Source organism: Siphateles boraxobius, unplaced genomic scaffold, assembly GCF_051911475.1.
Source record: "Siphateles boraxobius isolate OS27281-9 unplaced genomic scaffold, OSU_SipBor_1 99, whole genome shotgun sequence".
Classification (NCBI taxonomy): Eukaryota; Metazoa; Chordata; class Actinopteri; order Cypriniformes; family Leuciscidae; genus Siphateles; species Siphateles boraxobius.
In genome coordinates this window covers 2,410,815-2,433,685 of record NW_027509229.1, presented here as the reverse complement: position 1 = coordinate 2,433,685, position 22,871 = coordinate 2,410,815, and the positions used below count along the sequence as shown (strand labels likewise).

General features: G+C 45.2%; 1 protein-coding gene across 4 annotated transcripts in view; it reads left to right on the top strand.

Annotated features, from left to right (window-relative positions):
* irf10 (interferon regulatory factor 10) overlaps positions 1 to 22,871 on the top strand; it is a 53,555-nt gene that overhangs the window by 3,386 nt on the left and 27,298 nt on the right. For 2 of the 4 annotated variants that reach the window (XM_077225101.1, XM_077225100.1), the window contains one exon: positions 3,969 to 4,177. The exons of the other annotated variants lie outside the window; for them this stretch is intronic. In XM_077225101.1, coding sequence (XP_077081216.1) covers positions 3,969 to 4,124 — 156 coding nt within the window. In that variant the 3' untranslated portion in view covers positions 4,125 to 4,177. Of the gene's footprint in view, positions 1 to 3,968; positions 4,178 to 22,871 lie in introns of those variants that run through there. 4 annotated transcript variants of the gene reach the window in all.

The window sequence follows — 22,871 nt, the reverse complement described above, 5'->3', positions numbered from 1 at the left end:
TGTCAAGGGTAGCACAATAAAGTCATAGACTTGTTTCCATTTTGGTCTTTGCTCAAATGACCTGACATGTTTAAAATAAACTATACAAACTATAACAAGCTATAAAACATAAGTTACCATCAATTTCACTGGCAACCATTTTACTTCTTGAAATCGATTTTACCTTCACAGTACTGAGGTTGTAATCTTTGGACTAATCGTATAAGTTTATTTGGAGATGATTGTAATTTCGTATTCAAAGTGACACTGTACTAGTCTTCATGCTAATCATTTCAAATGATCTCCACCCAAGAACTGCCATCTGGTCCTTTCATTGACCTTACCTAAAAATGTAACTATTTTTATTATCACCATTAAAGCATTTAAACTATCGTCAAGAACAAAATAACACAAGTCCACCTTGACAACCAGATCAGGAGTCTTGTTTAATTTATGTTTAGTTCCCAAAAAAATTGCTGCAGTCTTTCCTAAATGTGAGAAAAGTGGATTTTCAGTGAGCCATATACCCGCCTTGTTTAACTCCTGACCTATTTACACCTGAACCGTACAAATATGAGTTGGACTAGTGAGATGGACTGGTGACCCAAAGGTTGCTGGTTCAATTCCAGTACCGGCAGGAAATGACTGAGGTACCCTTGAGCAAGGCACCTAACCCCCAATCGCTCCCCGAAACAATTTCACAGTGTTTTCTCAACATTGCAACTCTGCCTATCGAATTCAATTCAATTCAATTCAAATTTATTTGTATAGCGCTTTTCACAATACACATTGTCTCAAAGCAGCTTTACAGAAAGTGCATTTCGGAAATGTACATAGAAAAATACAGTTAGTTAATCATGTATTAATTTATGGCATAACATATCGCCGGCTTTGAGTCGTCTCTTCACAGGCGTCGAGTCGTCTCTTCACAGGCGTTGGGGCATCTGAAGTCTCCGTGAGAGGCTGGATACAAACTGGAGCTGACGAACGCTATTTACCTCGGGACTAGCGTCCCGAGATAACAGCAGAAAGGCAGATGGGAAATAATTAGCATAGCTGATGTTCATAATGTTAATGCATTCGAACTGATTCAGCAGTAGTATTAAAGGTTAAGCATTAAGTGAATGCTTGGTTAAAGAGATGCGTCTTTAATCTAGTTTTAAACTGGGACAGCGAGTCTGAGTCTCGAACAATATCAGGAAGGCTATTCCAGAGTTTAGGAGCTAAATGCGAGAACACCCTCCCTCCTTTAGTGGACTTAGATATCCTAGGAATGACCAGAAGCCTCGAATTTAGTGATCTTAAAGAGCGCGATGGATTATAGGGCGATAGAAGGTCTGTTAAATACACAGGAGCTAAACCATTTAGGGCTTTATAGGTCAGTAGGAATACTTTGTAATTGATAGGGAACTTAATAGGTAACCAGTGTAGAGATGATAAAATATGTGTTATATGATCATATTTTCTTGATCTAGTAAGAACTCTAGCGGCTGCATTTTGCACTAACTGTAGCTTGTTTATTGAGGATGCAGGACAGCCAGCTAATATAGCATTACAGTAATCTAGTCTCGAGGTCATGAATGCATGAACTAACTTTTCTGCATCAGAAACAGATAGCATGTTACGTAGCTTAGCAATGTTTCTAAGGTGGAAAAAGGCTGTTCTTGTAACATATGAAATATGATTTTCGAAAGTCAAGTTGCGGTGTAGTATAATCAACTCCTGAAAAACACATTAAGCAAGTCATTTAACCATGTATTGATGTCTTTAGAAGGCTTTTGTCTTTCAAACACATTTTCATTAAAACAATTCTCTTTCATTAAACTCACAAACCCCCTGCAGTTCCTTCATGAATCCCATTCTGGGAAACCCTGACATAATTTAATGTTTAGTGCACTTCATGTTGTTGATAACCAAGAATGGAATATATTTTCTTTCTCTTTGTTTTTTTATATCAATATGTTACAATATTATCCTATTCAATTCTAACTGATGGCAAGTTAGATCAAAAGTAACCTAAAATGAATAAAAAAGTAGTCCAATTATATTACATAAAATGTGGAATGTAATGAATTACGTTACTAACTACAATTTTGTAATGTAATTTGGAATCATAACAGACTACAATATAATCTATATAATATAATGCATATAATATAATGCAGTGTAAGAGGTGCGGATGATCTGAAACCACAGACAAACACGTATGTTGAAGTTCAGTGATCTCCATTGAGTAGGGTGACCAGACGTCCTGTTTTCCCCGGGACAGTCCTGTATTTCAGCTTTATTTTTATCATTTTAGTGTCCCGACCTATTATGAAATTATGTTTTGTCCAGTATTTCTTCTTTCCTAAAGATCATCTTGGTTGGATGATCATTAAAGAGAGTAGCAGTCTTCTGTTACGCAAGAATAGCCTAATCAAAGGTAGCCAATCTCATCATGGTATATTTTGGAGAAAAATCGGTTAACTTGCAGTTAGTGAAGGCGGGATATTAGAGAGTGCGGAGATTAATTCAGATGTGAAGATGTCAAAAAATCATGTATGTGTACATTTAACGAGGATATTAAAAAAGAGTTTATCAAGGTATTTAGCAAAAAAGACGCGCACCAGAAGCGTTCTATCAGACAGCGCCAATTCTCTTGCCAGTTCTCTTTGGTCCTGAATGGTCAAATACAGACACAGTTGTCCAAATGTCCGTCATGTGGAGAATCTCATGTAAATACAGCCGGTGAAGGCTTAAGTGAATGTAAACAGCTCGGTGAAAACCAGATATGTGTCAGTATGTTAGATCCTAGCATTCGGTCTTAAAGTGACAGCAGCCCAAAATACCCATATGTGTCATTAATGTTCATCAAACAAAAGATGCTGAATAAATGAATACATGTAAAATAAACCTACTGTACCTGAAAAATGTAGTTTCTTTAGTTTTTATCTCAATCGTGTTTGTCCTATTGTTTGTAATTTGCTTCTTTTTTATATATATATATAACAAATATGAGGTCAATAAACCATGCATATGGTTTAACATTCTCTTGATTTATGCTTATAGGTGAAAGTGCAATAATTCTGATGAAATGTAAAAATAAATTTCTCAAATGACAACAATCGTTGTAATTATAATTTTTATCAAAATAATCATAATTATCAATGTAACCATTTGTTACGTACTGCGCAGAGATAAATGCAGCTTTATTGAGTGTAAACCATAATCATAATCCATATAACCGGCATAAGGTCAAAACCACCGAGTAAACCATCCAGATAATAACAAAAGTCCAAGGCACAGGCAAACAGGGAAATAGGCAGTAGATCAAAACCATGACACAGAAACCAGAAGTAGCACTCAGAAATGCAGTTACACCAACAAGACTTCACAAGGAGTGAATGAACACACAGCGGTTAAATAGGCAAATTAAACCAGATAATGACAAACAGTAGAGGTGTGGCGAGATCTTGTGCCACGAGCTGTCTCACAATATCGCCATGACGGAGCGTGAGGGTGAAATTAGCATAGAATATGCCACCACTACATTCACAGCACACCACTGTCGTTTTGCTGTTTTTATAAAAATAACAACCATTGTAAACGTCTGCTCTACTCATCCAGCACGAGTTGCAGCCGCACACAGATTGACAGTGCAGCAGGAATTCTGATTTCACTGATTGTGTGACGATGGCAGAGGATTCGTTGAGCAACAGAGCCTAAGCGTCTGACAAATGTCTTATATTGTAGAATGCGCTCAGCACCGCCGCTACCTATACACAGAGTCTGTGCGATTGCGAATTTGAAAGTTGGAGTAAAACACGAGCTCCCTGATGCAAATTAAGCGGCATACAATAGTCTGTCTCCCAATATCAAACCTGTCTCTGGATCATGGTTGCACTTGCATTTAATCATGGATTGCACTTGCACTTATTGTTTGCACTTAGTAAGACTAAGAAAAAACTGTTATTTATTTTTGTTATGTATACTGTTTTTATTTCTAGGTTCAATTTGTGGAAAACAGTTCCATTAGGAGGTCCCACACAGCCTCAATTAGGGTGACCACCATCAAACAAACCAAATGTGGGACAATTATAAGTTTGTGTGGGACAATGTGGGACATGTTACCAACACTAAAACATAACCTGAAACTGTTATAATAATGTTTATCTAACTTAATAAAAAAAATTGTTTCTGCCTTTCAGCTGAAAAACATTCTTTGTTTTTTAGTCCCTTCCAGAAAACACCATTACATCACAATGCAACATAACATGTCTTTATATTGTCATTTAAATTCAAGATCACTGAGCCCAAAGGCAGCAGGCATCATGCAGAAAACTATTTCTGAAACAATTCTGAGTCCAACTAAATATATAATGAACAAATGAAATTTAAACCAACATGAATTTAGATCATTGACAGTCTTATATATTAAGAATATATTACACCAAAAACTTTCATATTTTTTTAGAAAGGATGTGAATTAAAACAACCACAGCAGCAACAAGTTGATAAATTCTGTTAAATTTAAAATTTAATTTACCGAATTATACATTTGTTTTCTGACAGGGAATACATGGAACGAATCACCGCTCCACATTTTGATCGACATGGTCACAACCCACTAGTGACCGTGTTTACTCCTGTGCTTTCAACCATTAGATAGGATTTTAAAAACGGCTGTTGTATTTGTACTTCTGACGAAGCGCTGTTAAATATAGGTGAAAAACTACGCCACAAAAAGAATAAATAAAATGCTTTCTTTAAAAGGCAAAAGAACGCACGCCCGTTTTCTTAATATGATATTCAAAAACCAACAGACTGATGAAAATGCGGGATATTTTCTCAATATGCGACGTGCGAGACAAGGGGTGAAAATGCTGTGCAGTGCAACGCAAAACGGGACGGGTGCTCACCCTATCCTCAATCAGAAGTTCTGGAAGCTCATAATTAAAGTACAGTAAGGGCTGAAGAGACTCATGTGAAATCATACTTGCGAGAAGCCAGTCAGTTGAGTTTGTAGCAAAACCTTTTACAGTGCTTTTAAATTGTTGTCTTTCAATGCATTTGATAATTCATACTTATAAAGTAGAGCTGAAATGACATTCATTAGAAGATTATTAGTTAAAACATTTCAAAATGCACCTGCAGGCTATTTTTCCAGTCATGAATTTTGTCATTGAGGATTTCTGTAAAATATTGTGCACAAATCTCGTCTCGTTCTCGTGAGATAAGTGTCTCGTCTCACCCCTAACAAAGATGATGAGTCCAGGCAAATGTTTATGGGAATGTAGTTCATGTAGGGGTAAAGAAGAGTCCTGTGCTGGATATCATTGCGTTTGAGTTCTGCAGACAAAATAAATGACCTGTTTTGGTCCCTTTGTTATGTTTAGAGTGAAATAGTAAGCGCATAACTGAACTTAACGGAACACTTAAGCAATTAAAGGTAAATCCTTAATGTCAAAACTGAAAATTGTGTCATCATTGACTCACCCTCATAGTTCCAAACCCTTAAGGTTGGTGGTGCTTTTTACAAGGTTTTTGTCCCTCCATTGAAATTCCACGTAACCAAAACTTAGAAGCTCAAAAAGGTCATTAAGGCATTGTAAAATTAATCAGGCGGTTTAAGCCAAGACTTGTGAAGAGATTGTAACGGCCTCGTTCTGTTTTGGTTTCTTTTCATTCTGTTCCCTGCGCTGCTTTTCCTGAGTTCCCTTTCGTTGTCACTCCGAGTTACGTCTATCAACTAAAGCCTATCAACTTCGAGTATTACAAAACGAGCCAATGGCAAAGAAATGCCATGGGTCTGCGGAATTTGCATGGCGTAACTCCGCCCCACCTCGTGGATATAAAAGGAGGAAGCCGGCAACATACAGATATGTTTTCGCTTCGGAGCCAAGTGTATTCTTCTCTCCACAAGCCATCTCTGAATTGTCAGCTTCACAAACGAGTACCTCGAGTGTTGGTGTGTCGGCGATCTACGGCGAGAGCATGCTTCCTGCTGATCTGTTGCAGTGGTCTGCCAGTCGGTGCGTTTCTCCCCGGCTGCTTCAACACTTGAGTTTTCTCTCACTAAAAGAGCTTACCGTGGCACTTCTTTTTAAAGATGTCTCGCCCGTGTACTTCTGGTTGCGGCAGATTGGTATCGGACTCTGATGGGCACGAGCGTTGCATAATATGTTTTTTGGCATTGATCATGCTAGAGCAGCGCTCGTGTATGACTCATGTTCTCTCTGTGGAAACATGACCATCGCGTCATTACGGTCGAGACTCCGTGAACTCGCAAGAGTGAGAGTCCCCTCATCCACCCCCCGTCCTGCGGCTGGTGGCCAGGGTGACCTGAGGGTTACGGTCTGGAACAAGGCGCCGAGTATGTGTCCGTGACCCCAGCCCCCCTCTTCAATGATGGTGCCCGCTAGTGAACTGCTGATTCCCGCGGGTCTACCCAGGTAGCTGCTTCACTGCATGCTATGGCCACTCTGCAGGTCTACCAGGCCCAGATACTCAGAGACATGCACGAGGGTAGGACAAACCCAGGGCTCTTTGATGAGCTGCACGCCGCGACCGACCTTGCTCTCCGGGCGACGAAGGTTACCGTGCGCTCCCTGGGTTTGGTGATGTCCACAGCTGTGGTCCAGGAGAGACACCTGTGGCTGAACCTGGCTGACATGCGGTACGCCGAGCGGACCCGTCTTCTCGGTATGGACATTGACTCGGTCGCCATGTCCGCGCAGCTTATGAGCGAGCGCGCGCGCAGTCACTGCTGACTTGCCTGAGACAATTCGAGGGCAGGAGTGCGGTTCCACTGAAACTCTTTCAGAGGCTCCTGGGGCATATGGCATCTGCAGCCGCGGTCACGCCGCTCGGGTTGCTTCATATGAGACCGCTTCAGCTTTGGCTTCAGGACCGAGTCCCGAGGTGGGCATGGCAACACGGCTTGCTCCGAGTACCAGTTACTCCGACCTGCCGTCAGTTCTTCAACCCATGGTCGAACCTCAGTTTTCTCAGGGCAGGTGTCCCCCTGGATCGAGCTTCCCGGCATGTTGTTGTCTCGACAGATGCCTCCACCATGGGCTGGGGCACCATGTGCAATGGACATGCTGATGCGGGCTCCTGGACAGGACCCCAGCGGCTATGACATGTCAATTGCCTCGAGTTGTTGGCAGAAACGCCTTGCCCTGCACCGCTTCCAGGTGTTGCTCAGGGGTCAACACGTACTAGTCTGTTCAGACAATACCGCCACTGTAGCGTACATCAACCGTCAAGGTGGTCTACGCTCCCGCCGTATGTCACAACTCGCTCGCCACCTCCTCCTATGGAGTCAGAAGCATCTGAGGTCGCTTCGAGCCATCTTCATCCCGGAGCGCTGAACTGTGCAGCCGACGAGCTCTCACGGCTTCAGCCACTCCCTGGAGAATGGCGACTCCATCCCCAGTCGGTTCAGCTGATTTGGGACCAGTTCGGGGACGCACAGATAGATCTGTTTGCCTCTCACGACTTGACCCATTGCGCCCAGTTTTATTCCCTGACCGAGGGCACGCTCGGCACGGATGCTCTGGCGCACAGCTGGCCGCAGGGCTGGAAGTATGCGTTTCCCCCATTGAGCCTTCTTGCGCAGACCTTGCGCAAGGTCAGGGAGGACGAGGAGCAGGTCATTCTGGTTGCACCTTACTGGCCCAACCGGACCTGGTTCCCCGAACTAGTACTCCTCGCGACAGCACCTCCCTGGCCGATCCCTCTGAGGAAGAACCTTCTTTCTCAGGGACGGGGCACCCTATGGCACCCTCGTCCCGATCTCTGGAACCTCCACGTGTGGCTCCTGGATGGGACGAGGCAGGTTTGAGTACCCTACCACCAGCGGCGGTGGCTACCATCACTTCCGCTAGGGCGTCGTCCACGAGACACGTCTATGCGTTGAAGTGGAACCTCTTCGTCAGCTGGTGCTCTTCTCACCGAGAAGACCTCCGGAGATGCTCGATCAGCGTTGTGCTTTCCTTCCTTCAACAGGGGTTGGAGCGAAGGCTGTCTCCCTCAACCCTGAAGGTCTATGTTGCTGCCATTGCCGCACACCATGACCTCATCGAAGGTAAGTTGGTGGGGAAGCACGACCTGGTCATCAGGTTCCTGAGAGGAGCGAGTAGACTAAATCCGCCTCGCCCTCCTCTCGTTCCCTCTTGTGACCTCTAAGTGGTTGTAACTGCCCTGAAGAGTGCTCCATTTGAGCCCCTGCAATCAGTCGAGCTTAAATTCCTGTCTATGAAGACAGCGCTCCTGGTTGCACTGGCCTCCATCAAGAGGGTAGGGGACCTGCACGCATTCTCCGTTGACGAAGCGTGCCTGGAATTCGGGCCGGCTTACTCTCACGTGATCCTGAGACCCCGGCCTGGATACGTGCCCAAGGTTCCTACCACTCCCTTCCGGGACCAGGTGGTGAACCTGCAAGTGCTACCCCTGGAGGAGGCAAACCCAGCCTTGGCACTGCTCTGTCCAGTACGCGCTCTCTGCGCCTATGTAGACAGGACGCAGTGTTTCAGGACCTCAGACCAGATCTTTGTCTGTTATGGTGGGAAGCTGAAGGGAAAGGCTCTCTCCAAGCAAAGGTTGTCTCACTGGATAGTGGACGCCATTGCTTTGGCATGACAGCAGCAAGGTCGACCGTGCCCCCTTGGTGTGACTGCCCACTCCACCCAGAGTGTGGCGTCCTCTTGGGCTCTAGCGCATGGCGCCTCGCTAACAGACGTCTGCAGAGCTGCAGGCTGGGCGACACCTACACATTCGCCAGATTCTATAATCTCCGAGTGGAGCCTGTGTCCTCTCATGTACTCGCTTCAACCAGCTAGTACCGGACCCGCTCAGGTGTCTTCGCTTGCTCGCCATTCCACTCCACGGACTGGATACGTGCGATATATTCCTCAGGTGAGCTTCCCCGAAAGCCCTGAGCTCCTCCAGCACTCCTGACGTCGGCGCCAGTGTCTATTGCCTGCGCGTCGCTAGGTGCCTCCCGTGTGCATGGTCCCTTCTCTGAGCGACCCCCACATTCGTATTTCCACTGTAAGCCTCCCTGAGCATGTGTCTTTCCCTCGGCATGACGTCTTTGTATTATGAGGTTGTGTACTTTATTCCTGGTAATCTCCTGCTTGTTTCCTTTGTGAGTTGATTGTTAATGACTGTTTCTATTTATTCTCCATCATTATGAGATCATTACAGCCTCCAGCTGTGACAGTGATACGATGGCATAGATTCAATTTAGGCTTTTATTCACATATGAGCACATTACATTTAGTAAACAAGGAAGCTAGAACGAATCATTGCTTTTCCTGCATCATGTGACACACGTTTGTGCTTCTGCTCTATACGTATATTAAAAATAGTAAACAACATTTTCACACGAGGGTGAGTAAATGATTAGCTTATGGCTTATTATCATAAGTATCATATGTCCTCCACCAAATGTGAGCAGAAGTTGTGTTGAAATGGTTTACATTTCAGTTTATCCTTGATTCTAACTTCTTTTGCCTTATAATAACTAACAGAAAACGTTTCCATTAAACAAGATACTTAATCATGAATAACATAATAGGCATTTTTTATATGTAAATAACATTTAGAAACTGTATTTGAAAATAATAAGGATCAAAATAAATACTGATACAAATAACATAAGAAATGGAATTTATTGATTATGACTGATTTTATTTGTCAAGCACAACAGAGGCACACTGTTTAGGACAGGTTTGTGTCAAAGAGCCACTAAAAAAAATATTCACTCACATAATGTTCTCTCTCTTTAAATGTCAGCATTATCATAAATGTCTAAATGATTGAAGTCTGTTGAGTAAAACTAAAGCTTCTTGATGTTACTCCTGATCGGAATCTTCTGAAAAGATTTAGTTTATGCTCAAAGTTACACTTCAACTAAGTTTAACACTCCTAATACATTAACATCTTTTGGATTCCGGGGTCAGCTTGAACCCGGTGAAACGAAAGCTTATAAAACAGTCATAACTTAATATTTTTTCAACTAATATAACATAATATTTAATCAGTAACTTTTCATTAATAAGTGAATGCACAAAAGTTTTTAAGTTTTCATCAATATTCATGAGAATTTATTTTTTATATCAGTATATTAAATATATATGAACATACTAATGTATAATATGTGGATTACCAGTATGAACTCCTTGGTATGGACCTTTTCTTTTCCAAACCCTCTTTCCTCTTCCAAATTTAGACAATTTGGTCTAATAACTTTTACTTTACAAACACATTGTAACGGTGGTGACCGCCCTAACATAAATAATTTATTTTAAAGAACTCTTCAGGTGCCAGACAGGATTAATCCTGTCAAAATTGAAATAAACCCAGGATAGCATGAAAAAGTAACCAGCTGTTACACAATAAATCACAGTAATAGTCCCAGAAAAATTCACTTCACAAGGGAGATTTATTCTATAATTATATCATGTAGTAATAAGAAACAAACTTATTTGAAAAGGAGAAAAGAAATGGAGAAAAAAAAAACAAGCAATAAAAAAAGTTCAACACTTCAGTAGTTCAACTTGTGTTTGAAATCCATGCAAAAAACGCGTCACGCTAATCGACATTTGCAGATTCGTGTCCACATTCATTCACAAATTGTCCCTAAAAAAAGAGGGGGAAAAAAGCATTGGATAAACATTCATTCATTTAGTTGTTAAAAAACCCCAACATCAAACAGCAATCTTGAGAATAGCAATGAAAATAGCCTTCCTTTCTTCCGCCATTAAAGGTGGGATCAGTAGTTTTTGAAATATGCTATTTGGATGTTAGTCTGTCCGACACCAACAACAAACGTGTCAGCCAATCAGCATTAGGTGGAGGAGAGAGAACGATAAAGAGGGAGATTTGAACTGAAGAAAGACTGCAGAGATAGAGATGAGACACAATACAAAAGAGAAAGCGCCGAAAAAATTACTGGAAAATAAAGGGTTGTGTCTGGACAAGAGCTTTAGGACCCGCGTTAATATTAGAAAAGCTTTCCAGCGCTGGAGAGAACGAAGCGGGACGGCCTGAAAACAGACGCGGATGTTGTATTGATTCGCTCCACACGTGAGTAACACTGAGTAACACTGGGTGACACTGAGTAACACATGAGTAACACTGGGTGACATTGAGTAACACTGAGTAACACGCGAGAAACACGAGTAACATGTGAGTAACACTGGGTGACACTGAGTAACACGTGAGTAACACTGGGTAACACATGAGTAACACGCGAGAAACACGTGAGTAACACGTGAGTAACACTGGGTGACACAGTAACACGCTAGTAACACTGAGTAACATGTGAGTAACACGCAAGAAACACGTGAGTAACACGCTAGTAACACTGAGTAACACGTAAGTAACACGCAAGAAACACGTGAGTAACACGTGAGTAACACTGGGTAACACACGAGTAACACGCAAGACACACTGAGTAACACGTGATTAACAAAGTAATGCGTGAGTAACACTGTGTAACACGTGTGCAACACGCGAGTAACACTGAGTAACACACAAGTAACATGTGAGTAACACTGAGTAACACTTGAGTAACACTGAATAACATGTGAGTAACACTGAGTAACACGCAAGTAATACGTGAGTAACACTGGGTTTGAGTGTCATTGTGTGTCTGGAGCTGCTGTGCTGTTGGCAACTAACAACTAACTCTTGTTTGTAATTACTATTGTGTAGTGTGTAGTGGATTCGAGACAGACTCGGAGCAGGGCTGTTAGGGGTTGTAGTGTGAGTTTTGGAGGTGGAGGCAAATGAAGAAGGGGTGCGTTTGTTTAGGTTGATTTCAAATATCAACATTGGCCAACAGCATATTTCAAAAATGACTAACCCCACCTTTAATTGAATCACTCCACCCATTCACGCAAAGGGAAAGTGAAAGTAAAAGTAAAATAGAAACAATGTTGCCACAACATAAAGACATCCATTTGTTTTTGTCATTTTCTTTTAATTTCAGAATTATTGTGTGTATAAAAATGAGCATGTTTATAAACAAAATGTTGCCCCAGTGGGAAAAAGTCATTTGAGACAAACCTTTAAAAAAAAAAAAAAAAAAAAAAAAAAAACAACAACAACAACAACAACAACAACAACAACAACAACAAAACTCAGCATAATATCACGTGTAAAGCCACAGTCACCTTCAGGGTCAAAACGGACCCGAACGCAAAAGGTGTAATAATTCAGTTTAAATGGTTTTATCTCTTCAGAAATATTAAGAAAAAAATATATTTATTTTGATAATCTTAACCAGGGGTGTTTCTAGGTTTTAAAAACAGGGCTGGGGGTGGGTGATAAGATAACATGATTTGCGAGAGCAGTTTTTGCTCACCAGTGCTAATCAGACTATCTTTATTATTTTGTGCTGGATGCTTTCTAGAGATTCTGCAAGCATAGCAGAAAGTGGCATCTCTGTTAACCGAGTACTCAAGCCATTCAAAGAGTATAACCATTTCTGCTGAAACGATCTCCTTTGTAGAACACATTTGGTGACTGGATAAACTTTGAGATGAACTTGTTCCTGATTCCTAAGTGCCTAAATCATCTTGTTTCTCAATGGATTCTGTGCCTAGCTGCTTGCTCTCCCTAACTCAACTGCAATACAAAAGTAAAATACAGAGTTCAATGTGTTTGTATGTAAACATCTTATTTCTTTTTTTGTGAACAATTATTTTTATTGAGCAGCAATTCAATATAAGTGCCAATTCACATATTAAAGTGAAACCCATACCTCCCACCCACTCACCAACTAGGCAGACTTATTCTGTACTAAGGAAATTGTAAGACATTGCAATGTAAAAGGTAAACAATTAAATATCAAATCAATAAATAAATAGAACATTTACATAAAAACAAAAATAAATTTTACATCAAAAAGAAGAAGCACAGGATTTAACAATGTCAAAAATTGCACTCCAATTCTTTATAGTCTTTGCCTTTGCTTCATGAATGCGAGCTATTGATAGCTCCAAAAAAAAGAATATCCAGCAGAGATAAGCCCCGTAGAGCAGCTAAACGTCTCGGTTACGTATGTAACCCTCGTTCCCTGAGTAGGGAACGGAGACGTTACGTCGGATGACGACGAATGGGGTTTCGCTTAGAACACCTATCGACTTCGAGTATTACAAAACGAGCCAATGGCAAGGAAATGCCATGGGTCTGCGGAATTTGCATGGCGTAACTCCGCCCCACCTCGTGGGTATAAAAGGAGGACGCCGGCAACAGGCAGATATGTTTCCTCGCTGAGGAGCCAAGACTGAGCTCAGGCGATCCCCGCGGTACAGCGGAAAGTGGCAGGCAGACGTAACGTCTCCTACTCAGGGAACGAGGGTTACATACGTAACCGAGACGTTCCCTTTCGTTGTCACTCCGAGTTACGTCGGATGACGAGGAATGGGGTTACCAGTCTAATCACGCCACCTTCTCAGCTGTCTTCCAGTGCCCTGCGTAAATCTGAGATCCCTGTCGTGAGACTGGCACGGACGAAGGACTCCTATTTAGCACAGGAATACCAAGGTACACTGGGGAGCATATCCCAAGTTCAGGGGAAATATGCAATTACTGCCAACCCAGAGGGGGGGACTTAGAGAATACACATGTGACCCGAAGGAGACATGGAGAACACTGGGGTGTCCAGCCGCAGGTGGAATATTTCAACCCCAGGGGTGGCAAGGTGGCTTGCCAAGGGAAAGACACATGCTCGGGAGGCTTACAGTGGAATACACATGTGGGGGTCGCTCAGGGGGGGGACCATGCACACGGGAGGCACCTAGCCGACACACAGGCAATAGACACTGGCGCCAACGTCAGGAGTGCTGGAGGAACTCAGGGCTTTTCGGGCAAGCTCACCTGAGGAGAATATCGCACGTATCCAGTCCGTGGAGTGGAATGGCGAGCAAGCGAAGACACCTGAGCGGGTCCAGTACTAGCTGGTTGAAGCGAGTACATGAGAGGACACTGGCTCCACTCGGAGATTGTAGAATCTGGCGAATGTGTTAGGTGTCGCCCAGCCTGCAGCTCTGCAGATGTCTGTTAGCGAGGCGCCATGCGCTAGAGCCCAAGAGGATGCCACACTCCGGGTGGAGTGGGCAGTCACACCAAGGGGGCACGGTCAACCTTGCTGCTGGTATGCCAAGGCAATGGCGTCCACTATCCAGTGAGACAACCTTTGCTTGGAGAGAGCCTTTCCCTTCAGCTTCCCACCATAACAGACAAAGATCTGGTCTGAGGTCCTGAAACACTGCGTCCTGTCTACATAGGCGCGGAGGGCGCGTACTGGACAGAGCAGTGCCAAGGCTGGGTCTGCCTCCTCCGGGGGCAGCGCTTGCAGGTTCACCACCTGGTCCCGGAAGGGAGTGGTAGGAACCTTGGGCACATATCCAGGCCGGGGTCTCAGGATCACGTGAGAGTAAGCCGGCCCAAATTCCAGGCACGCTTCGTCAACGGAGAATGCATGCAATCCCCCACCCTCTTGATGGAGGCCAATGCAACCAGGAGCGCTGTCTTCATAGACAGGAACTTAAGCTCCACTGATTGCAAAGGCTCAAAGGGAGCACTCCGCAGGGCAGTTAGAACCACTGAGAGGTCCCAAGAGGGAACGAGAGGAGGGTGAGGAGGATTCAGTCTCCTCGCTCCTCTCAGGAACCTGATGATCAGGTCGTACCTTCCAACAGACTTACCTTCGACTGGGTCATGGTGTGCGGCAATAGCGGCAACATAGACTTTCAGGGTGGAGGGAGACAGCCTTCGCTCCAGCCTATCTTGAAGGAAGGAAAGCACGACACTAATCGAACATCTCCGGGGGTCTTCTCGGTGAGAAGAGCACCAGTTGACGAAGAGGTTCCACTTCAACGCGTAGACGTGTCTCGTGGACGACGCTCTAGCGGAAGTGATGGTAGCCGCCACCGTAGGTGGAAGGGTACTCAAACCTGCTTCGTCCCGTCCAGGAGCCACACGTGGAGGTTCCAAAGATCGGGACGAGGGTGCCATAGGGTGCCCCGTCCCTGAGAAAGGAGGTCCTTCGTCAGGGGAATCGGCCAAGGAGGTACTGTCGCGAGGAGTACTAGTTCGGAGAACCAGGTCCGGGCGGGCCAGTACGCCGCGACCAGAATGACCTGCTCCTCGTCCTCCCTGACCTAGCGCAAGGTCTGCGCAAGAAGGCTCATGGGGGATAACGCATAATTGCGGCCCTGCGGCCAGCTGTGCGCCAGAGCATCCGTGCCGAGCGTGCCCTCGGTCAGGGAATAAGACTGGGCGCAATGGGTCGAGTCGTGGGAGGCAAACAGATCTATCTGTGCGTCCCCGAACTGGTCCCAAATCAGCTGGACCGACTGGGGATGGAGTCGCCATTCTCCAGGGAGTGGCTGAAGCCGTGAGAGCTCGTAGGCTGCACAGTTCAGGGCTCCGGTGGAAATAAATGGCATGAAGCGACCTCAGATGCTTCTGACTCCATATGGGGAGGTGGCGAGCGAGTTGCGACAAACGGCGGGAGCGTAGACCACCTTGATGGTTGATGTACGCTACAGTGGCGGTATTGTCTGAGCCGACTTGTACGTGTTGGTTCTTGAGCACGGCCCGGAAGCGGCGCAAAGCAAGATGTACGGCCAGCAACTCGAGGCAATTGACATGCCAGAGGCGACGGGGTCCTGTCCAGGAGCCCGCGGCAGCACGTCCATTGCACATGGCACCCCAGCCCGTGGAGGAGGCATCTGTCATTACAACAACATGCCGCGAAGCTCGTTCCAGGGGCACTCCGGCCCGTAGAAAACTGAGGTTCGACCACGGGGTGAAGGTCTGACGGCAGGTCGGAGTAACTGTTACTCGGAGGGTGCCGTGCCATGCCCACCTCGGGACTCGGTCGCGAAGCCAAAGCTGAAGCGGTCTCATATGAAGCAATCCGAGCGGCGTTGCCGCGGCTGCAGAAGCCATATGCCCAGGAGCCTCTGAAAAAGTTTCAGTGGAACCGCACTCTTGCCCTCGAACTGTCTCAGGCAAGTCAGCAGTGACTGCGCGCGCGCTAGCTCGTAAGCTGCGCGGACATGGCGACCGAGTCGATATCCATACCGAGAAAAGAGATCCTCTGCACGGGGCAAAGTTTGCTCTTCTCCCAGTTGACCCGAAGGCCCAGACGAGCTAGGTGCCGAAGCACTAGGTCCCTGTGTTCGCAAACTGAACTCGAGAGTGAGCTATGATCAGCCAGTTGTCGATATAACTCAGCAGGGTTCTCACGGGTCATGGAATTTCTGGAATGTCACGGAATTTTAAAAGGTCTATTCCAGACATTAAAAGTCAGGGAATTTTATATATTTTTTGTCCAAGTCATGGAATATCAGGGAATTTAGTTTGTTGCTTTAAATTTTAGTTTCCATTTATCAAAATGTGATTTTTCTATACCGATTCTCACCAGCAGGGGGTGCAAGTGCGTGTTGTTGACAAAGACCAGAGCAACAGTTAAAAGCAAGCAATTCATTCATAAAAACTCATTTACAACAATTGAGCATGCATTAAGTTTTTTGTGATGATTATCTGGGTTAGTATATATGCGGAAAAGATGATAAAGGCACAAAAGCTGTTTTTATGTTTTATTCATTAACCTCATTGTTACTTTTCCTGTGTAGCCTTACATGTTATCAACTTTTTCTACCATGAATGGGATTATAATAGGTTTCCCTCAATATCTCATCATACTCAAGGATTCCCCTTCCATCAGGACAAAACACTTAACGTAGCTTAATGGACTAATACAGTGATATAAAAGACCAAACTCGCACCTTATTGGGGAAGTATGCCTACTTACATGTTAATATTCCTACATACATGATTAATCTGGGAAGGGTCATAGCACTTTCATATTGTTGTCCTATAACGTTATTGTTAGTTTAACTGTAACTTAAGTCGCTTTGGATAAAAGCGTCTGCTAAAAGACTAAATGTAAAATTGACTTGACATTCGCACATTTCTAAACCGTCTCTAAAGTAACATTGGTAGTCCTATAGGCCTAAACGTTTCTAACTTCAATTTATTTGTACACATACATGGACACTTTACAGTTGGTTTTATGACTGCAAGTCGTTCTCTTCAAATGCTATTGAAGTTAGAAACGTGTATACCAATGTCGTATGTAACTTTAGAGACGGTCCCTAAATGTCCGAATGTCCAATGTCAAGCCAATTTATGCCAGTATCACTGAGAAACGCTGAGCTTTAAACTTTGCGCGTTAAGTTCATATTCTGAGTCCTTCTGCTTGCCTGCGAGTTTGGTCTTTTATATCACTGTATTAGTCCATTAAGCTACGTTAAGCGTTTTATATGTCCAGCAGGGGAATCCTGACGTATTGAGGGAAACCCTAGCTACTGCATGCAGCACAATCGCCGCAATATAAGGTTGAGGCAACTAGGGATGCACCGATCCGATACTCAGCATCGGTATCGGGTCCGATACTGCCATTTTTGCCGGATCGGGTATCGATCAGACGAGGCCGATCCAAATCCGATATTGTGCGTTTACTATTGTGTTATTGTTAAGCCCCACAAAAGCACCAAAAACATTATAAAGCACCATAAAGTTTTCGTGCACTATATTACAAGTGTTCTGAAGCCATTATAGTATAATGTGAGATAGAAATTAACATTTAAGTCATTCAATTCAAGATCACGTAAACTTTTCCATCCGCTGCGGCTGTCAGTCATTCTTCATTCAGTATTCAGCGTCGCGTTCGGTTACGACAGTCAACATGATGAAACTCTCTCGAAGATGATAAAATGTTACTATTATTATACTTGATCTGTAGATAAAGGTCTACGGTTTCGCATTAAAACAACTTTATCTTGTTGGACTTTATTGCTGTAACTTAATCATGTTTCTACCGGGTGTCTGCTAGATCACAACACTAGAGTAGAGTCTACTATAATTGTTCTTCACGCGCACAGTAACTAAAATTTAAAACTGTAAAAAGAAAAGGATCAATAAAATATTGCATAGATAGATACTGTATAATACACTACGCATCAATATGTATTTCGTTTGTGCTTTGAACTTTTCAATGCGGACTCGACGCGCTGTGACTCCGTGTTGCTTCAAGCGCATCATTCTGCGCTTGGGATGCGCATAAGCGCTTTGTGTCGCACTGTATTGCAGCCTTTCATATCATAATACAGTGACGTGATGAAAGATTATTAATGGCCTTTCTTGTTCTGTTCTATCTATCATATGTTGCTGCCTCATTAAACAGCTGTGCTATACATTTAAGACAATCATGTCTCAATTGTATAGTAGCCTATAGCTATATATAAAATAGTTTATCTTTTTGATTTTTGTTATCTTGTTTTTCATGAATGCATTTTACAATAAAAAAAGCAATGTGTAACATTTTACCAGATTTAGTGTTACACTTTTTGTCTCATATTTGTTTTTTCACTAGATGTTCAGATTTTATACAATTATTGTGGACTTATGATTCTTCTAGACTAAATTTTACTGCTGAATTATCCACTAATCTAGTTTATAAAAGCATTTTTGTCATAGATTATGATCATATATTTTTTGGATTTGTTTCTCTTTATAATGAAGTTGTCTGTATTAAGTAGATTGTGTTTAACACACAAAAGAGTGATTATCAGTTCAACGAACAGAGAGTTATATAAATTCTACTTAATTTTAAAAAAAACTGTGTTGGTATCAGATCGGCATCGGTATCGGTCGATACTCAGAATTTTTGGTATCGGATCGGATCGATTCTGAAAAAAGTGGTATTGGTGCATCCCTAGAGGCAACTAAACAACCAATAGATATGTCACTCAAATGTAACATTGGATCTGTATACATCCGCATCGGGGGAATAACATTATAATCTCGTTCACGGTAGAGATGCATGTAGGCTACACAGGAAAAGTAATTGTGAAGACACTGAATTTCACATAAAACATAATAATCACAGATACACTTACATTGTTGTAAATTATTTTCTATGAATGAATGGCTGCTCTAACTGTTGTTGCTCTGGTCTTCGTCAACAACACGCGCTTGCACCCCCTTCTGGTGAGGTCAACTAACAGCAGATGGAGATTATGCTCGGTAATCTACTGCTTTTCCTGCAGTTCCTGGACGTCAATGTTGAATTTACTGTCGAATTTGAACCACTGAATTTGTAGAAGTAAATTTGCAAAGCGAAATAAAATGGACCGAAAACCAACTGTTGAATATTATAGGTTGTATTTTTTATCAGTTTGAATATTTTGGAAGTGAAATATGAAGGGTGAATATGGATTATTGAAATTTTACTAATGAAAATGTGTTTGAAATGTTTTGAATTTAAATATTCACAGCTTAAATATTCAACCATGCTGAATTTCAGTCCATAAAAATGCAAGCCCCAAAAATACAATGCATTAAAATACAAGCAGGGTTAATGCAATGCATATTTTTTTCAAGTAGTACAAATTTTTTTTTTTTTTGAAAAAACAAAAGGGACAATACATATTAATGAACATTTTCACAAATGTAAATATGTCAGATTATAGCCTTAGGCTAATTTCCATCTGCAATTCAACAGGCTTTTTGTTTCAAAAACATTTGGCATTATTTTACTTCCATATTATAGGTCATGGAAATTCATCTTTTTAGTCAGTGAAAGTCAGGGAAAAGTCAGGGAATTTGACATTTGGTTTAGAGTGGGAACCCTGACTCAGGATGCGAACCCCGTGTTCCCGAAGGGGAACAAGGGCAGCCTCGACGACCTTCGTGAAGATGCGAGGAGACAGGGCTCCGAAGGAACCGAAAGGGCTCCGAAAACCGAAGGAACGGTCTGTGTCAAGGAGAATAGAGACATGAAGTAGGCGTCCTTCAGGTCGATCGCTGCAAACCAATCCTAGGCCGTATAGATTTCGAAAACGCGTTTGAGCATCTTGAACGGCATCCTGTGAAGGGAGCGGTTCAGCACGCGCAAGTCCAGGATTGGCCGTAACCCACCGGTTTTATTGGGGACAATGAAGTAGGGGCTGAGAAGCCGGCTGACCTCATCTCGGCTGGAGGGACAGTCTCGATTGCGCCCTTCGCCAGCAGGGTGGCAATCTCTGCTCTCCTGATGGGGGCATAGCCACCGACAAAAGTGGAGCGGACTCCCCAAGTGGGGAGGAGACCGTGCGAACTGAATCGCATAGCCGAGCCTGATGGTCCGCGCGACCCAGCGGGACAGACGGGGAAGCTCTAACCAGGCTCCCAGGAACTGAACCAGCGGGATCATGCGACCACAGGCGTCCCTCCAGAGGGGCAGCGAAGCGGAGTAACTGGCCCAGACGTGGACGGCATAGCGGCCCGATGTGGGGGCACAGTTAGCAACCGCCCTGGCAGAGGGGCCAGGGGAGGACCAGGCTGGTCGTCCCGCGGGGGCCTGCTCTGCCAGGGGTCTGGCGACAGAGGGGGACAGGGGCGAAGCGGTCCGTGGACGGCACGCCATGTCAACCACCTCTGGGACAGAGGGGGACGAGGAGAGCACGGCTTGTGGGCGGCGCTCTGTGACGTCCGAGAACTCTGTGCTCAGAGACGGGAGAATCAGCTCTTTGGAGAATAAGGATTCTTCCCCGGCCCTCCCCGGGGAAAGGAGTGGTCCTGCTACCAACTCCTGGAAAGAACTGAGTCCCATCTCTGAGGAGCCCAACTCAAGAGCGCCGCTTAACCCGGCGTGTAGCGGGGTGCGGGGCTGGAGAGGACTGTGGCGTCCGACCGCGGCCTCCAGAGCCGACCCGGGTGAACGGGCGGGGTGGGAGCCGTGGGGGGGCGCCCTCGGCAGTGGGCAGACCGAGGGATCTGAGCGGACGGCGGGGCCGTCGGGACAGAATCAACCTCAGTCTGCTCCATCGCCGAGGTGCCCGTCTCACGAGTGCCGCTTAACCCGGCGTGTAGCGGGGGGCGGGGCTGGAGAGGGCTGTGGCGGCCCCCAGAGCCGGCCCGTGAACGGGCGGGGTGGGAGCCGCGGGAGGGCGCCTTCGGCGGTGGGCAGACGAGGGATCTGAGCGGACGGCGGGGCCGTCGGGACAGAATCAACCTCACTCTGCTCATGGGCGGCTGAGAGCTGTTGGGCAAGCCCTCAACCGCACCGCCGAAGAGGCCGACCTGGGATATGGGAATGTCGGACAGACGGGTCCGCGCGACATCCAGCACATCAGACAGGTTCAGCCACAGACTGGTGAGCATCACCTGACCCAGGGAGCGTACGGCCACTTTCGTCGCTCAGAGAGCAAGGTCAGTGGCGGCGCGCAGCTCAGTGAAGAGCCCTGGGTCAGTCCCGCCCTCGTGCAGGTCCATGAGCATCTGGGTCAGGTGGACCAGCAGAATGACCATGGCATGCAGTGAGGCGGCTGCCAGTCCCGTGGCGCTATAGGATCTCGCCACAAGCGTAGACGAAAAACCACAGGCCACGGGCGGGTGCTTAGGATTGCGCCGAGAAGAAGCACTCTGAGGACACATAGCATAACAAAAGAGCGTTCAGCCGGGGGAACCCCAGTGTACCCAAGGGCAGCGGCCCCATCGAGGGGAGGAAAGGCGGATGAGATCAGCGAGCGGTCCTAAGAAGACAAGGGGGTCTTCTAGGACTTCGAGATCTCATCATGCACGTCCGGGAAGAGAGGTATTGGGGTCTGCCACGGACGAGGGTCGGCGGCCTTACCCAAAACCAATCGTCCCAGGAAAGCATGGCCGTCATCTCCGGATCAGACTTAGGCACAGCCGTATGCACACCGGAAGGTGGCAGCTGTGACGAGCCCTCACTTCCAGAAGACTCAAGCCCACCTAGTGATGCTGCAACAGACATGGCATCTTCCTCTGTAGCTTCAACTGAAACACGCGGGCCACCAGAGGGTAGACTCGCGGGAATCAGCAGTTCACTAGCGGGCACCGTCATTGAAGAGGGGGGCTGGGGTCACGGACACATAGTCGCCGCCTTGTTCCAGACCGTAACCCTCAGGTCACCCTGGCCACCCGCCGAAGATCGGGGGGTGGATAAGGGGACTCTCACTCTTGCGAGTTCACCGAGTCTCGACCTATTTATGATGCGATGATCACGTTCCCTTGCGAGAACATGAGTCACCCACGAGCGCTGTTCAAGCATGATCAAACACACTAGACAGCGCTCGTGCCCATCAGAGTCCGATACCAGTCCGCTGCAACCAGAAATGCACGGGCGAGCCGTCTTTAAAAAGACGTGCCGCGTGCGAGCTCTTTTATGAGAGGAGAGAAAAAAACTCCGCGATGTTGAAGCGCACAGGGAGACACACACACACTGGCAGATTACTGCACAGATCAGCAGGCACTGGGAGCTCGCTGCAGATCGCCGTCACACCAACACCGGAGAGAGAAGCTCGTCTCGTAGAGCGAAGTCAGAGATGACTGTGGAGTAAAGAAATGCTCTTGGCTCCGAAGCGAAAACATATCTGCCTGTTGCCGGCGTCCTCCTTTTATACCCACGAGGTGGGGCGGAGTTACGCCATGCAAATTCCGCAGACCCATGGCATTTCCTTGCCATTGGCTCGTTTTGTAATACTCGAAGTCGATAGGTGTTCTAAGCGAAACCCCATTCGTCGTCATCCGACGTATCTCGGAGTGACAACGAAAGGGAAAGTAAGTTTCTCTGTTGCAGAGACTATGCCAATTCAGAGAAGTTGTTTAGAAAGAAAAGTTCTGGAGTTAAAACCACATCCTTATCTAACAGGAATGATATGTCAAGAGCAAGCTGAGACCAGAAAGGAAAAAGTGCAGGGCATTCCCAGAAAAAATGTAAGTGTTCTCTGCGGACATAAATTACAATGGGGAAGGAGACAAATGCATATAGAAACGTTTTAAAGGGGATAGGTAGAGTCTGTGCATAAGTTTCC